The sequence below is a fragment of the Sebastes fasciatus genome, chromosome 1 (assembly GCF_043250625.1).
Source record: "Sebastes fasciatus isolate fSebFas1 chromosome 1, fSebFas1.pri, whole genome shotgun sequence".
Classification (NCBI taxonomy): Eukaryota; Metazoa; Chordata; class Actinopteri; order Perciformes; family Sebastidae; genus Sebastes; species Sebastes fasciatus.
This window is the reverse complement of record NC_133795.1, coordinates 32,646,296-32,664,666: the sequence shown is the minus strand read 5'-3', so window position 1 is coordinate 32,664,666 and position 18,371 is coordinate 32,646,296. Positions and strand designations below refer to the sequence as shown.

Sequence of the window (18,371 nt, the reverse complement as noted above, 5' to 3'; positions counted from 1 at the left end):
GAGTCGGTCTCTTTGTGCTCTGCTGTCCCATGTGAAGCACACCAAAGCTGGAGACTGAGGGTCAGAGCTGTTCGGCAGGCTACCAGATCCTTCCCACCGGCACATCTGCATGTGAAATCGCCATTTCACCCCTCCACACTCCCTAATTGTTGCAAAAATTATTTGTGAAATTGCCTTCCACCAGGAGTGTTTTCCACGGCAATTGTCACACAATTTTATATGCACGGTGGGCCCACAGAGTTGACACACGCACCTCATGCTTTTTCTGCCATATGTGCTCCTTTTATTCCACTTTAATAGTAGAAAATTATTATTATTATTTTTTTTTAACAATTACCTTTAAGCAATTATACTCTTATACTTGGAGGGTATAAGTCAACCTGTTGTCATCAATAGAAGGGTCGATCCAAATGTTGTAATTACCACCAGAGCTTTATAGGAGCGATTTAGATGTTCATGCTGCGCACATTGACTTAATTGAAAGGTTAACAAGCTGAAAGCATCTTATATAGTCCAACCTTCAGCATGCAGGCTGCTTTTGTCCATTCACACACCAACAGCAGCAACTCCTGATTGTTATTATGGGGCCGTGATTTTTTTATTCACATGAAGCTATGTGTGATGCACATATGGAGGAATAACTTCGGACATATATATATTTACACTCGGGAAGTTTTATGGAACCGGATGGTGAATTAATTCATTTTTTCTAAATATGATTTTTAATCGGAATTTAATGATTTATCTGCTGACAATATTAACTATTATTACCAACTTGCACATTTTTTTTTTAAATTAAATTATTTGTTTGAATTTCGTTGCCATATAGAAGCAGATTTTAAACTATATATATTTTTAATTAGTTTACTTTCTTCTTATATCAATCAAAAAAGAAAGAAAATAAGTGATAATTTTAAAATAATTAATATTCCCCCAGGTTGGAGCATGCTGAATGTCAGGGAAAGCAGACCCATTTTTGACTTTATAGAATAACATTTAGATATAATAACATTTTGAAATGCTTTTTCTGGTGTATGTGGTCTCATGAGAGAGGCATCAGTGAATTAAAAGTGGAGAGTGTGTGTCTGTGATTGGTCGGTGCTCTGCTGGCTAAACCCACTCTCTTTCATCCATAAAAGAAAGGCCAGGCAGCCTATGGGAGCGCTCCTCTGTCTCCTCCTACGACATGCACCAAAGTTGTCCACTTAAACTACTTCCAACCAGCCAGCAGACATTATACTGAACCTAAAACTACACCAAGGGGAAAAAAGAATAACATTTATTCCTCCAACTCAGATAACACAACTTTAAGCGCTCCATTTTTTGCAGGCGTCCCTGTGTAAAAGGGATTTATATTTTATTTGTAGCAGCTGTTATTTTTTTTAAATATATATATTTATATATATTTTGGCACGTTCATCGAGGAGAGCATCACTTATTTTTCCCCTGGTGGAAGAAGGGCTCGTCCAGTTGGGATTTGGGATTTGACAGCAGACTGAGCATCATATTGATCATTTTTGAAGACATCCCGTTTTTTGACTTTGGACTGGAGTCCGTTTTGTGGTTCGTCCAACCGGCCAGATGATGGCTGCACTGCCAGGAACGATGCCTCGGATGATGCGCCCTGCTCCGGGCCAAAACTACCCGAGAACCGGCTTCCCTCTGGAAGGTAAGAGACATCACAACAACCTGTCTGTGTTTCATGTGTTTGAACTTGTGCTGCATGTGTGACAAAACTCATCAGTCCTCCACTCTGTCAGCGTGATATAGTCTCACACACGCTGGGAAATAAAAAAAGGTGCATGGGTGAACAAATGCGACCTCCAGTCAGTGATGATTAAAGTTAACAACCTGAATCAGAAGTGAATTATAGTTGCAGAACAGCTCGTGCCACAACCTTTTTAAATACATTATATTACGTGTGTTTTTATTCAGCCTAATATTATAATATTTTTATTAATTTATGTGAATAGAATATATTTATTTGTAAGTGATTATTTGTGTTTAAACATCTCTCAGTAATTACAACTTATTATATAGAATCACTCTGAAATATTTGTATGAAATGCAATTTTTATTTTCTTATTTTATGTTTTTTGATGCTTTATATAGAGACATTGTATTAATAATAATTATAGGCCCAGAAAATGTTTTTATTTTGTATTATTCTTTGTACTCAAATTTAAACCAGCCTGACATTAATTTATCTCCATAATACTTGAGATGACAGAATAAGCAGCTGTTTATTATTATTATTATTATTATTTTAAGAGACATTTATATTAGTCCAGCTTCATTTGTTAGACACACACACACACCAAAAAAAAAAAAAAAAAAAGCAATCTAATTGGTAATTTTTTTTTCTGAAAAACTTCGATGCCCACACTCAAGTCGTCTGAACATATGGGGCGGAAAAAAAGATCACTTTGTATTTGCATGCATTTATGGGAACAGTTTTCCCATTACAGCCCAGTTCGTGCTCAAGTGCTCTGGACTGAAATGTACAAAAACCACGTAGCTCGCGAGTTCCTCGAGCCGAGGGGATTTGTTCAAGTGTCCTGCTGCTGCAAATGGCAATAACACACACACACAGCAAAGAGACGACTCAAAGGATCACATCAATATTTGTACAGCATGACTAGGAATAATCAAGGTCTGGAAGTGTCGCCCTCTTTAGTGTCTCTTGAATGTGAAATTGGATGCTGAAGTGTCCTCGGATACACAGAAACTGACGCTGGATGAATCTGGCACGACGCGCTCTTGAAAATGTCTAATATGATAATGTGCGTAAACTGCGCACCATTAAAAAGTCAGTAACACAGCAAACAACGCCACTGTTCAACAGGAGCTGAATCATATTGAATCATCTGTTTCCATTACAGTATTTGTATGTTTTTATATGTATTAAACTAGTTTTCCAGTGGTGTTAAATATTTCGTTTATATAGTGTCGTTCAGACCTTTTAATGGTTGGTCTCTATAATATTACCATTAATGCATATTTTACAGTTTTGTCTTTTATTTTCAGTATCTGTTTTGTAACCTATATTTTTTTAGGATCACAGTTTTTGTTCATTTCTAAAAAAAAAAATGCCTCTCCATCTATAGCTCACAGTGAAGTGGACATGTTACAGAACAGGTTGTTGTCGTTTGTTTTGTTTTTGAGACTTTGTTGTTGTTTATTATTGTGTATAGTGTCCACTCCTCTGGGCCAGGGCAGAGTGAACCAGCTCGGCGGTGTGTTCATCAACGGGAGGCCGCTGCCAAACCACATCCGACACAAGATAGTGGAGATGGCCCACCACGGGATCAGACCCTGCGTCATCTCGCGACAACTCAGAGTCTCTCACGGATGCGTCTCCAAGATCCTCTGCAGATACCAGGAGACCGGATCCATCCGTCCAGGAGCCATAGGAGGCAGCAAGCCCAGGGTGAGTGGAGGTCCATGAACACACCTGGGTCTGTGGGGGGTCACTGCTGGACACCTGAGTGAGCTCAAACCTGCATGTTGTATTACAACACGATGGAGGTGCACGATCAATGCATTAATCAATTTGCACTATCTGTTTATATCATGTTTATTTTTGTTTATAACTTATTTTGTAAATTGTATATCGGTAGAATTTAAATTTTTTTTATTCTTATTTTATTCTAACGTTTTTATCTATTATTTTGTTATTATTATACTGTTTGACTTGCACCAACAAAACCAAAGCAAATTCCTAGTGTATACCTCATACACCTGGCAATACACAACATTCTGATTCTGATTCTGATTCTGATCAAGACCAGACATCAAGACTTTTTTTTTTGTAACTCTAACTTTATCTAACCAGTGACTTATGGCTCCTAAAATGTGTAATTATATTTACATTACAGCCCACCTGTAACATCCTTACTGATCTTATAACAAACTTTGCAGCTGATATTTTGTTCTTCTTAAATAATAATATAAGAAATAATAATAATAAATAATCTACAAAAAAAGAAAGAAATTAAAAACACTGAGAAACCAATTCCTATAATTTCAATTTTATAGTCTATGTGCTCAGGATTGATTGATTATTGTATATATTTAATACTAAATAAAGGGCATCTGTTTTCATTATAGTATTTGTATTTGTTTAAATTATATGTATTAAACTAGTTTTCCAGTGGTGTTAAATATTTCGTTTATATTATTATTCATCTCTAAAAAATGCCTCTCAATTAAAACTGAAATTTCTTCCCTTTACACACCATTTCCAACCTAAAGCAGGTGGCAACTCCTGACGTGGAGAAGCGGATCGAGGAGTACAAGAGAGAAAACCCCGGCATGTTCAGCTGGGAGATCCGGGATAAGCTGCTGAAGGACGGGGTGTGCGACAGAAGCACAGTTCCTTCAGGTGAGGCTTCATCTGGTAAGCTGCACTTTTTTTTTTTCCTTATTACGAGCGAACACTGCAGCATCACTTCTGAGCATCACTTTGAATCCAACATGTTTTAAGCCCGTTACTGATAATAATAACATGTTTGAGTGTAGCAGGAAGCACACCTACAGCTGTGTGTGACCCAGAAAAAAATATCACTCTATTGGGAAAATGTGCCTTTAGTGTCGATAGTTAATTTTCATTGTTGCATTTATTTATAGTTTTATTTTTCCTTTAATAATATAGAATTTTATTTTTTATGTAAAACTTTTCCTGTGCTTTTTTTTTTTTTTTGTCCTAAAAAAAATGTATGATAGGATTACATATGGTTCTTTTATGGGTTTTAGAGCTAATCACCCATTTACCTTTTTGTTGCCATTAGTGAGCTCCATCAGCCGCGTTTTGAGGGCCCGATTTGGCAAAAAAGATGACGAGGATGACTGTGATAAGAAGGATGAAGATGGAGAAAAGAAAACAAAGCATAGCATCGATGGCATCCTCGGTGATAAATGTAAGTTAACAGCAGAAACTATATGGCCCTTTTGCATATGTCTGAAATAACAAATTATCATTATTATTATTATTATTATTATTATTATTAGGGTAAATTACAGCCTTGTAAACAGGGACTTTACTTTCCTCTTGGGAAATAGTCCCACATCCTATCTGCAGCTAAACGCAGAGAATTTATTCCTGCTTTTAACTCCGAGCCAGCAGTTGTTCATTCACTCAATTATTTACGAGAGCCTTGGCAGAAGGTATTTAACTGCAGAAAATTAATTTGTGTAGCGAATTCCTCCTCATTCATTCATTCAGTCATTTAACGACCTCTAAACGACAGCTGACAGTTGACCCATTTCACAATCGATGTCAGCTCGCTGACATTTCACCACTTGTCAGTTAAAGTGGAAATCAATGTTCATATTATTATTTGCTCTATCAGTAATTAGCTGCGAGGAGGGGAGAATAAAGCTTTGACGCAGGTATTCGCTCTCAGTGTTTATCAATAGTATTTATAAGCTTTATAATAGCCTTAAATGTAGTGTGGTGTATAATATCTTTGAAGCATATTTTATATATATTTTTTACAAATCAAATATAATAGTACACTTGATAAATAACGCATGGGGGAGTTTGGAAGGAATAACTTTAAATTAGAAAATGTGAGATTTAATTTAATTTTACAAGATGAAATTAGGTAATAAGAAGGAATTACTTTAAATTAGAAGATTTGTCTTATTCTAAGTTATTTGATTTTACAAGATGAAATCCTGATTTTATTGTCATATATTATTTTATTGTCACATTATGTTTAGTTCTTCACTGTTTTTTTTTGCTGTGGAGTGAAAAAAATGCTTTCAAAACGGCTCTTTTGATGATCAAATATGAGTGAATGGGAGTTTAGATAAGAGTTCACAAAAAGCCTCCCCTTTTTTTATCCTCAAAAAACACACTTGCCAAAAAATTTTCAAACTTGAAGATGAACTTCATGAGCAAACCCTCCTCATCCATTGAGCCTTTTCTAGAGGAAGAGTCCGAGGTACAAAAGCAAATCCTGGAAAGCAGGAGAGTATGTGGACTCCTCCATTCTCATTCAAACACATCGGGTAAAAGAGAGAGAAAACTTTGGACAAAGGGCGAGCAGAGACATAAAAGGAGATGAATTATTCAGTGCGCCCCGCTGCTAGATAGTTTTGTAATTTTATATAATGGAGAAGAATCAGTTGATAGCGTGAAAACGGTCCTTTTTCCTTCACACCACTAACGCAGTAATGTTAGGAGAAAAAAAATGTCACAATTTTTGGTGGAAATGTTTCAAGTGTCCATATAGATGGTTTGTAAAAGCTGCTGGCTATAAATGAGCTGCTCGTTACGCACAAATGTGCCGCGTAAAAACTGTGCGTAATGTGATATAGTTTGACTTGTAAAGTGTTAACTACATTATAGAATAGAATAGAGACTTTATTGTCATTGTCATGGAAAAAAACGAAAAACAGTTTAGCAGCTCTTGGCAGTAAAAGCAAACATTAATCAATCAATCAGTCAATCAATCAAAATGTATTTGTATAGCCCTTTACAATAACCAAAAGGTACCCAAAGTGCTTTACATTAACATCAAGAAATAACAGGAATAAAATCACAACATATCATAAAATCATAAAAAGGTGCATAAAAAGCACAGGAAAAATGTCACTGCATGGGCTACTAGGTATTAAAAGCCAATCTAAATAAAAAAGTATTGAGTTTAGATTTAAAAAGTACTAGGTCAGTGACAGTGCGTATATCATATTAAAATCAAACATAAAAACATTCAAATCAAAATGTAGACAAATAAATGGATCATAAAGTGTCATAAGGTGCCATGATTATGGTTCAGCAGCTAGTGTTAACTACATTATCATTGCATTATTATACTGACTGTCTACTGTTGGTACAACATATCTACATAATGTTCCTGCTTCTGTTTTTTTTTTCTTGTGTTTTAAATTGGGACTCAATTACGTTTCTATAAAAAGAGACGCACCCTGCATGTGTGCGTAAAGCAGTTTATTCTACCGGCATCCGGATGGCACTTAATAATGTTAATACTTATTAGAGTAAGCGCTGGAGACGCTGGTTGCTGAATAGGTGTCTGTGTTCGTGCCGGGTGTAATAGCTCCTAGGCATGGTAAGAAATGTATTTATCCCCAATCAGCCGCTCACTCTGCGAGTCTGAAGCGCAGCTCTTATGTGGAGAGGGGTTTTAAAGCAGATTAAATACAGCCTTTTATTTCTTTTCACTTTCATCTCTGAGCGGAGCTCACAGTGGCTCGCCCAGGGCACAAAATTCATGAGATTTTTTTTTTTTTGTCGTTTACTTATCCAGATTTTTAAGACTTTATTTATTTATCTATTTGTTTATTAGGCCCCTTGTATTTGATTTTCTCAGAAGGTTACATCACGGATTTATCCCAGCTCTAATCTAGCTTTATTGAACGTGTATTCAAACTGTTAAACCATATTACAATATTGTAAATTTCATTTTGTTGCTGGGAGTCAACTGTTATATTTCTGAGACGGATGTAGTTGGAAGCTATAAACCAACCAAACTCAGCTGTATATATGCTCCGATAATAATAATAATAATTATAATAATAATAATAATAATACATTTATTTTTATAGCACTTCTCAAAAGAGATGTTACAGAGTGCTTCACAAGACAATAAAAGCAGATAAATAAAGTAAAAGATATGGTAACTGCTAAGACAGAACACCACAGAACATATGAATAATAATAGAAGTGGTAAAATGGTAGGACAAGTTGATAAAACAAATATACAGTATATATACATAAATGTGTATAAATGTACACATGCGTCCAGAAACGGATGTATACATACATATATTTATACCTTTCTACTTATAGGAATGCTATCCTAAAAAAAAATGTGTTTTCAAAAGTTTTATAAAAGAGGATACAGAGTTAGATGATCGTATCTCTATAGGAAGTGCATTCTAGAATCTCTATAGGAAGTGCATTCTAGAATCTCTATAGGAAGTTCATTCAGGAGTTTGGGAGAATATAGTTCCACCTTTTCACGCTGCTGTATATTGGCTCTTTTTTATTCTGATAATTGTTGATCACCTGAGTGGAGATCTTGGTCTGTTTTGCGCAGAAATTAGTTGTTGAGCACTTTAATTTGTCATATGCGTCTTTTTAAATTCTGTGCCAAAGTTTAATTACGCGCAAGGAATTTGGGGAAAATGTTGCGCCACATCTGTGCAAACTTGGACATCCTTTTGTTTTTGCGCCACACCGCTCAGAGGGAGAGAAGAAGGTGAATCATCTGCCACACTAACACAAACCAACCTGACCGTCACATGAGCTGCAGACAGGAGATGGACACTTCAGCAAATCGCAGGATTACCTGCAGGTCCTCAATCTAATTAAACAGATGTCAGGTGGGATTATTTCCGAGCATCAGAGAGAGGAAGTGACAGAGAGGTGTGAGGATGTCACACAGACCAAAGATACAGGTTAGGGGTGGCTAAAAGGAGGCTAAATATATATATATATTTAGTGGAATGAATGTGATGCGTAAATCATGACCTATACACTTTGTTTGAAACATAATTGTCTCTAGATTTCCCTTTTTCAATTTCTGTTTTTTAGTGTGTTCATTTACTTTATACATCAACCAATTATGCAAAAAAATATGTTTTTCTTTTTTAGTTGGCATAGGTGATAGCTATCTGTAGTCTTTCTCTACTGTTTGTAATAAACATGATGACATGTTTCTGGGAGCATATACAACAGCTGCTCAATAATACTATAAATAATATCAACATTGGATAAAATAGTGAGCACATTAGTTATTTTAAATTACATTTAGTTCATTAGCTGTGAGGTAACTGCAGTTATCTCAGTCAGTAGGCCTCTATTGGTGTAACACATTTATATTTTAATGGGCTAAAATCATAGTTTTCGTTGACACTGAGTAGACCTGTTCATTTTTTTTTCTCCATTCATCCATTTTTGCACTACAATAATTAAGGCTTAAGATGAAAAAATAAAATAAAGAAACACAAAAAGAATAATTCCTGCTGTTATTAAGGATAAACTGAGCCTATAGTGATGAAAAGTGTGAAAAGCTGCCCCCCCCTCCACGCTCTCCACGTCACAAACACGCACGCACGCACGGCCACGCACACACACACACACACACACACACACACACACACACACACACACACACACACACACACACGCACACACACACTCCTTTAGCGCACGCACGCGCAGCCAGTCTCTAAGTGTATGGTAATATAATGTAGCTATATTTCGGGTCTAAAGCCGTGCTGAATGAGAAGGACAGGGGAATGAAGCGAGAGACCACTTCAAACAAATCCATCTGGAACAGTGTGTGAGAGAGATTCAGTGAAAGTATGGGGAAGTTATTTAGCTATTAATAACGTTTTTTCCTCAGGCATTGAGAGTGACTCCATCTGCACTTTCTCGCAGCTATTTGGCTGGGTGGAAATTGAGGGAGACCCAAATGTTGGGCAGAGATAACATACCCATCATAGCCCAGACCCTGCGCTGTGCTTCACTGCATTAAACTCGGATTAACCTCCATGTCCCTGCAGCCACTCCAGCCACATTTCACTGGAATTTACATCGGTAGGCCTACATTTCTCCTTATAGAGGGGCAGGAGCTGAAAGACACCACATTAAATAAAAATAAAAAATAAAAATAAAAATGTTAAATAATAATAACAATAACTCATAATAATTTATAACAATATAATATAATAATAATAATCTTAGGGCTGTTTCTTATATAACAATTCATATTATAATATTATATTAAATAATATATATAATATATATATAATATAAAAACAATAATATTAAATTAATAATAAATATTATTTTTTGGGACATTTCCATTTTAAAAATACATATTATAGAGCCAAGTGTGTTTTACACTTTGCTCAAATATTTTAGTTAATAAAAAAATAATAATAACGCATACTAATTTATAATAATAATAATACAAATAATAACTCATAATAATTTATAATAATAATAACAATAACTCAATAATTTATAACAATGTAATACAATAATAATAATCTTAGGGCTGCTTGTTATATAACAATTCATATAATAATAAACATAGTTTTGTTTTGGACATTTCCATGTTAAAAATAAATATTTATAGAGCCAAATGTGTTTTACACTTTGCTCAAATATTTTAGTTTATTCTGCACCTTTAGCTGTCATACCATCTGGGTATTCAATACAGTTTTTGTTTTGTTTTAAGATGATGTTTAGTTGTCATAAGTGATAGCTATCTGTAGTCTTTCTCTAATGATTGTAATAAACAGTGGCATGGTGACATGTCTCTGGGAGCATACAACAGCTGCTCAATAATACTAGAAATAATAACAACATTGGATAAAATAGTGAGCACATTAGTTATTTTAAATTGAGGTAACTGCAGTATCTCAGTCAGTCTCAATAGGCCTCTATTGGTGTAACAAATTTATAATTTAATGGGCTAAAATCATAGTTTTTGTTGACACTCTGGGCAGAATAGACCTGTTCATTTTTTTTCTCCATTCATCCATTTTGCACTACAATAATTAAGGCTTAAGATGAAAAAATAAAATAAAATTCCACCTGAGAGAAATGGTGACATAATATTCAGATATCTCCACAATATTTAAGGCTTAAAGATGAGAGAAAAATGTATTCAAAATTCAAAAATGGTGGTCTAATTGGTCGTTTAATGACCCATTGAGATGTTTTATGGTGAAGAGCTATACTACCAGTGTAACAAATTAGCCTATTGGTTCCAGCAAGGTAACATGAAGCAAACCGTGCAACATAATAACATGAAGTCCATTGCTTATATGAGTAATGAGTAATGCATCAATTTGAAGGAGTGCAGTTTAAGCTTGTAGGCCTACCACACTGCAGAGAGTGTCAGCAGCTTTAAGTGTCTGCAGCATTAGGGCTAAATAAGAAAAAAAATGGAGTAGGCTTAAATTCATTCTGTGCTGGCATTTGACTTTGATCACATCAGAAATATTCATGGAAGCACAAACACTGGCTCTGCCACCATTATCCAGGCTGACAGTGATACCTCTCAAGGCTGTCTATTAATTAAAGTGGCTCTTACCATGTGGGACGACTCCCTATCTGGGCACAAAAATGGTTTTTCCATCTCTTGTGGGGCTCTTGAAAAGGGGGCAATCTTTCCTCTCCAGCTTCTTGTGGGAAATTTAAAAGTGTACAGAGGAAGACATGGGGATTTCTAGCTCATTTATAAAGACGAGTTTATAATCCTTTCCTGCTTAATAACTTAAAAGGATTCAATTTCTCCCCTCATTTATGGGGTTATGATCACACATTGTTAAGTGCAGATAGTAGCATTTCAAGGTTAACATTTCCTGCTCTAAAATATCAGAATATAAGCTGTAAGCCCATAGGTGCCCTTTGTTTAGCCTGCAAATTCCCCCCACAAATGCTGATAGGCCCATTCTAGATGTTGTTACTATTAATGTGATAACAAGGACGAAGCAGATGAAGACCAAGTTGATAAGATGCCTCTATATGCCACAGAGCATTTTTTTTTTAAATGATATGATATTTAATTATAGCATATAATTTCACCATCGAGAATTAAAGTCAGTAGGCTTACTCAGACTCTGAGGATTGGATGTCTGGTTGGGGGTCTCAAACCATACGAGACAAATTAAAGAGGAAGTGTTGCCCTGCAGGTATCCTGTCACAACAGTAGGCTGCTTCAGCACGTCTCTTATTTCTCTCTGTGTTTTATTCCGCCAATTTTCACTATGGAGCTCCAGGATCCTGCCTGCAGGGCTGGAGTCCTAAATAAATAGAAAATCCACATTTCTCATCTTTTTTTCTCTTTGCTTAAGTTTGACTGCCTCCTTCCTCTCTCTCTCTCTCTTTCTTTCTCTTTCTCTCTTTCTCTCACACACAATATATAGCCTTCTCCTGTGCATCACACATTCATGTCAACAGGTGGGGGTATCAGTAACAAAATTGTACCTTTTTTTACGTAGCTGAATTTTGTGTAACTTCATTTTTGGGGTTTTATTTGCCACATAATTTGTTCTTGTTGTGATTCATCTCAAAAGTATGGATGATCTAAATAGCTCTGATATAATTTTTAAAATTCAGTTTATTCTGAATTTAATGCTTCTAGAGGCAAATTAGTTATGTGGTATTTTTTTTTACTCATTTTTATTTCATTATATTTGTGGTGGTGTTTTTGTTGAAATAGGGTCAATGTTTTGGGAAATATTTTTAGTGTTGACAGTTGATATTCTTGGAAATATTTCTTCTATTCTTTTCTATTTACCTTATATATTAACTATTGTTTTTGTGGCATCAACAACTCCAAATTCAACATCAGATATTGTGCTCTACACAGGCATACACTGCAGATTCTCCAGTCCATTACAATGTCTTTTTTTTTCAATCAAGCATAAATTATTATTATTATTATTATTATTATTATTATTATTATTATTATTAGTAGTAGTAGGAGCAGTAATAGTAATAGTAGTAGTAGTTGTATTTTTTTTTTACCATTTAATTACTATTAGTAGTAGTAGTATTTTTTTAAATTATTTTAATATTATTATTATACATTTTGATATTAATATCATTATTATTTTACCATTTTATTATTATTATTATTATTATTATTTTACAATTTTTATATTAATATCATTATTAATTTACCATTTTATTATTATTATTATTACCACGTTAGTGTTACCAGCCTACTGACATCGCACCTCAAACATTTACATTTCCACTTGAGGCGTTTAATGTATTCCCCAAATTGCCATCGCTTTGTAAGCAGTGCTGTTTAATTGGCTGGAAGAAGATGAATGAGGCTGACAGGAATCAGCTGTCCACAGATTCCCCTGTGAGTCTGACTCGGAAATCATAACCTGACCGGCTTTTCCTCCTCTGAAACCAGCTCGTTGAACTTGTCACATCTAATTAGGGTGTTAAAACGCACCGAGTGCATCGGTGGGAAACAGTAGGTGGTTGGTCCAGGGCAGCCAATAAGGCCTTTTTGGGTCAGATGGTGGAGGTGGAGGAGGAGGGTGATGCTGCTGGTGTTGAATTGGACCGCTGCGGGGTTTTATTTTCTAAGCAGGCCTTTTTTTCCGCTATTACTTCAATTATGGCCATCCAGCAGGCTAAACAGGGCGGCCTGCATGGACTGTAGCCTTGCTTTAATTAGGTATGAAATTAATTAGAGCAGACATCTATTAAAGACTTTTAAGTTTGGCTAATTTTTTTTTTCTGCATAGAGTTTAAAGGTATAACAGTGGATTAATGGCTTACAGCCAAAATTAAATTTTATTGCATCCCATCATTTCTGCCTGTCTAACAGGTGTCAGGCAATCTTTGAATTTACAGACTCAGAAGAGAAAAATAATATCTTTATATTAATTTTCTCTGTTTTTTCACCTCAACAGTATTTTGATATTTAAAAAAAAAAAAATTAATCTAAATATTTTTATCTACAATTTCTGCTAATTATTGATGCTATATATAAATATATGGATGCACATTTTAATTTTGTAAACAACTTTTTTAACTTCTTCTTGTGCTGCTTGAGTTATAACCTTATACACCTCCTGTGCAAATGTGAAAATGCAATTGTCTTCGATTCCCATTTTAAGAGGCCGCATTCTCCTTTTATTGAATATTTTTTTTCTTCTTGTATTGGTACAAAAAAAGCCCTGTGATGTCTGACAGCCTACTCTCACCATTGTTAGATGAACAGCCACTAGAAAAGGACGAGAGAAAGAAGAGGGAGGAGAAAAGGCCCTTCTGTTATTTTCTGTCTTGAGACTTGCTGCATAGGCTATTCAGGCGAGTTGATGAACTCCTCCAAAAAGTTTATTAAGGGGCTGAAAACAATAAGAACTAAAGCCTTTGGGTGCCTGGGCAGACAGTTTATAAACTAGCTGCTATTGTGCCTCAAAGGCAGATGCATGAATACTTTTGAATAGGGGCCTTCAAACTGACACGATCAGGCTGGACAGCAGCAGTTTTAAAGGGAGCGAGGGTGCTTCTGCTGCAGCTCAGATCTCTGCCTCTTTCTGCATTAATGTACATCTGCAAAGAAAGGAGGGAGGAGGAGGAGGAGCCGGGCACTGTCTGTCATGGCCACGCTGGTTTTCCCCCCTGGGCTTTACACTATATGTGTGCTTAAAAAAAACTTTAAAGAAGATATATATGTTGTGGTAAACGAGCACTTTTCTTAGACTTTTCTCTGAGGAAATTATAGGTTATAGAAACAGATGTATATTTGGTGAAATGCAAGCCACAGAAAGTCTGTCTTGTGAATCCTCATAAAAGCAGATAGTTTAACACCTTGCATCCTATTTTCTCCGTCTACTAATGTTATATTTTGGGTGTGGAAATTGCACAACCTGTGTGTGACAATTCCTGTTCCTGCGCTGAATTCCAAACAAATCACTTTCAAATATGATCATTTATGCACCCAAAAAGGAGACAGAAAAGCAAGGCAGAAAACTGTTGTGTGTGCTTTGCAGACGTGGATTCACTGTTGATTTTTTTTTGAATGGGGCACACTGGCTACGCGCACTCAAGAAGATACATTATTCCCCTCCTTTTCAGTAAACAATAGACTGTCACTCTTTATCCCTCTTCCCTCCCCTGTCCCTCCCTCTCCAGCTTTCTCTTTTAGTCCTCTCCGTCTCTGGCTCTGTGCCTCACTACATCAGAGGGAGTCCAGTGATTTGTGACCCCAGCAACCCACACTTAATCTCGCTAAAGAGGGGGAGCATCCAGTTTGCAGCTTGGCGGGCCCCAAATAGACCAAGCCTGCTCTGGCAGGTGTCAACATTAGCAAACAATTGGTCCCCGGTCCCATGCCCCGTACCCCAGCGCGACACTGAACCTAAACTATTTGAGGCGCGCTGAAAGGAGCCACATAATAGGGAATGTGGAGAGGGAGGAGAGGAGGGGGAGGACAAGGGAGAGATTACACTCTCAGACAGCTATTAGCAGGGATGAGGCTTTTCTAAACAAACAAAAAAAAAAAAAGAAGAAGACGATCAATACTGTGTTAGTTTACCAAGTGGAGCCATCATTGTGGCTTTGGAGTATTTATTTTCTGCTCCATTGTTTTTCTCGACTTCTCAAACGTCTGTGGGCCGTATTGGCAATCCAATTTAGTTTGCAGGGGGGTCCCGGGGAGGCCTGTTTCTTCTCCCGGGCAGTTGTGTGTGTTAGTTGCGGATTTCGCTTGCAGTGGGCAGTTTCATTCATAGATTTGGTGTTGTAATGAATCCTGATTGGTGAGTATTACCTTGGATAGTGGACGCCGACTGGGGCTGTCCGGAGGGAAAACAACACTCAGGGATGACAGAGCTCTGCTTAGCCCTGTGGGATTGCAGTCCCTCTACTTCATTAGTGTCTTAGCGAAGAGAGCAGAGGAAATGGGAAGAAGAACGAGTTGACATGTGGACTGCTGCTGCTCTCGAGTGGATATGTGTCTTGACAAGAGGGCCAATGTTTTTTTAAAAGGCCATTTATTTATCTCTCACTGCTGATTCCCGGCCATGCCATGAGGAGAGACAAGTGTTCTCAGCGGGGGGAGATTAGTTTCAAAGGTTTTAATGGGAAAAAACCTATAGTTATTTGACAGAAATCTCATTTAATTGCTTTGAGATGTCCTCTTGGACCTCTTTCCTCCTGGCAACAACCAGTTCAATTCAGGTAACATCCACTAAAACAGTCATTAGAGAAGCTGCCATCATTTTGCTGCAATAAACAAGCGTAATTAACTGACCTCTTGACCTCTACAGACAATGCTGCCTGTTGTCAGAAAGCACCAATAACAATGTCAACGAGCTATAAAATGATTCTGAGCACGACGGAGAGGAGAAGCCCCAAACATAGACTGATCAGGCTGTAGGTAAAATGTAATGTGGAGTCTTTGTTTTTGTCTCGACTAGGTGCATCGCCAAAGGGGACAGACTGTTTTTCAGAGTAATTTCAGCTTTAAGCAGTATCTAATTAACCATGTAATTCCACAAATCGTCGTCATTTTGCCTAATAAGTTATCTACCAAACAACATAAATGTTGTTGTCGGCTGTCAGATAATGTCAAACAATGACAAAGGCCTGTTAATTTGTGTAATTCTTCAGTATATTAATGTAGGCCATATCGGTCAGGAGACAAGTATTAGTGTGCAGTTGCTTCTTTGATTTCATCCAAATATAATCTTACAGCTGATAAATCAGTACCATCTTGTATATATGGTTCAATTGGACTAAACACTGTCTTTTTTTACTGAATCTGATAGATTCTTTTTTAAACTCTGTGAAAGCTAGTTTGGGTAATATATAGGCTCACATTTAACAGAGTCTTATATTTGTTTCCCTTCTGTATTTTACAAATATTAATTGTCATAATTGATTATAATTGAATCAGTAAAAAAACCGATTGAATTTAGTGTTGCAGTCCTGTCATTACAACAATCTGTTTGGGTTAAATGTAGCATTTAAATGTTATGTTAAAGCCCACTCTTAAGATGTTTCTCTTTAGCTTGAGGAATATAAAATAAATTATAGAGTGTAATTGAATTTCCTGCCTGTCTGAGGTAATCTTGGTAAAAATTTTAAGATGAACAGTGTAATAATAAGCGGGACCTTTGGCAGGAACAGATCTTTGTCTTGGTGATTAAACCATTGTTATCCTGCCAAACAATAAAGCTGAAGGGTCACACAAATGAGTATACAGTACGTCTCAAGCTGTATTACGTCCATGTTAAATTGCGCAATGGATGAGCAGGTCAGAGCCACGTAATTTATTGAAAGAAATGTAGTTTCCTCCAATTCGCCTTGCCACCTAAGGTTGTCAAACTCTGACAGCTGGCACAGATCGAGGACAGTGTGTTGCATTATGACCATCCTCTGGTTACCATGGTGCTGCATTAGAAAAGACAAAAGGCATTTCTGGCTAATTTTATTACAATACAGGAATAGCCCACATAATGTGCAACAGTAATTACGTTTAGCACAGTGCTCTCCCTCAGTGATGAATGAGAAACATTGACCATGGTCTGCTAGTTTAAAAATCGCCATTAGCCTATGCTACTTAGGGCCAGAACATTTCACATTTTATGCTCTTGATCTGCTTCACCACTGAAATATTCATTTGTTTTAATTGTGCATGTTTTTTTTTTTCACAACCACAAAGACAATAAACATGTTCCCTAAGTGTTGCAAATCAGAAATGTGTTTTTTCCCACCAAGTTAAAATGTGTAAGCGGTTGTCCAAACAGTGGGGTGGAGCTCCTGTCCTCGTCCACAAAATAACAACTTGAAATGTTGTCCGCTATTTTCAACTAATGGGCTTATTTCTGCATCGTCAGTCATTCTCTCCTTGGGGAACATGTAGTCTCAGTATAAAAAGCTTTGCTACTGTGCCACATTATAACAAGCCCTCAATATGGAGGGATCTCAGAAATGAATGCTTCACTGTGCCCAGAAAAAAGCTCTTTAGAGGCAATATTCATTAAATTGTTGAATATAAAGGAAACAGTTTGTGAGTTCACTATAACACAGTGGAGTATAATAATATAATAGTATTTTTTTGATGATTTCACATTGCATATGGAGATTATGGATCCATTTTTCTGAGGTTTCAAAACAGGAATAAAGTAATATTCAGACATATAAATCAGTAGCCAAAAGCCAATAATAGCTCTAAAAACAGTCAAGTAAAATGTAATTTCTTTCTGTAAAAGATAAACCTGCCCATTAATTTAATATATGCATTGTTTTTTGGGGCTTTATTCATGTCAATCCTGAGTTTTTATTAAAGTTTCCATCATTCTTCACAACTCTTCTTTCCTTCCTAAGTGTCCTCTATATGTCGCACAAACTTTTCCACAATATTTGCTGCCCAGCCTTGTCCAGAAAATTAGGAAACTTCCCTTGGGCACATAAAAATGTCCGCTGTGCATTCCTATACTGTGCCCAGTAATCTCTCTTTGGCTTTGTTGAGAAAATGATTTGTTCCTCCAGGAGACCTCGGCTCATAGCCCTGAGACGTTACTGTTTGATTTCCTGCGTAGGTTTTTAGAGCTTTTTGCTGGGGGACCGAGGCTCTGGCTTCGGTGCCATTTGGCAGAGACCCCCATGGGCTCCTTTTTTTTTTTACTTTCTTGTGCTCTCTGTTAATTTCATTACTTTCGCTGTGACCTCAATTAGCAAAGACTCGAGCTCAGGCGGTGACATTCTGCTCGACAGAAGAGGAAACCCGGTGCAAAGCTCAGTCTTAGTGAGAGGGAAGTGTCACAGGACAGTCTTCCTAACAAGGTCCACATTTTGTGTCCTCTGAAGTCTTTATGGGTCCATGTGGCTCCTTTCTAATCTGGCT

The 18,371-nt window shown here is 36.6% G+C and overlaps 1 protein-coding gene across 4 annotated transcripts in view; it reads left to right on the top strand.

Annotated features, from left to right (window-relative positions):
* Positions 1–1,180: 1,180 nt before the first annotated feature.
* pax7a (paired box 7a) overlaps positions 1,181–18,371 on the top strand; it is a 51,202-nt gene continuing 34,011 nt past the window's right edge. Inside the window, exons 1-4 of one of the 4 annotated variants that reach the window (XM_074643862.1) lie at positions 1,184–1,669; positions 3,195–3,430; positions 4,255–4,384; positions 4,791–4,919. In XM_074643862.1, coding sequence (XP_074499963.1) covers positions 1,582–1,669; positions 3,195–3,430; positions 4,255–4,384; positions 4,791–4,919 — 583 coding nt within the window. In that variant the 5' untranslated portion in view covers positions 1,184–1,581. Of the gene's footprint in view, positions 1,670–3,194; positions 3,431–4,254; positions 4,400–4,790; positions 4,920–18,371 lie in introns of all 4 variants that reach the window. The other 3 variants (XM_074643852.1, XM_074643880.1, XM_074643871.1) reach the window with 3 other exon arrangements.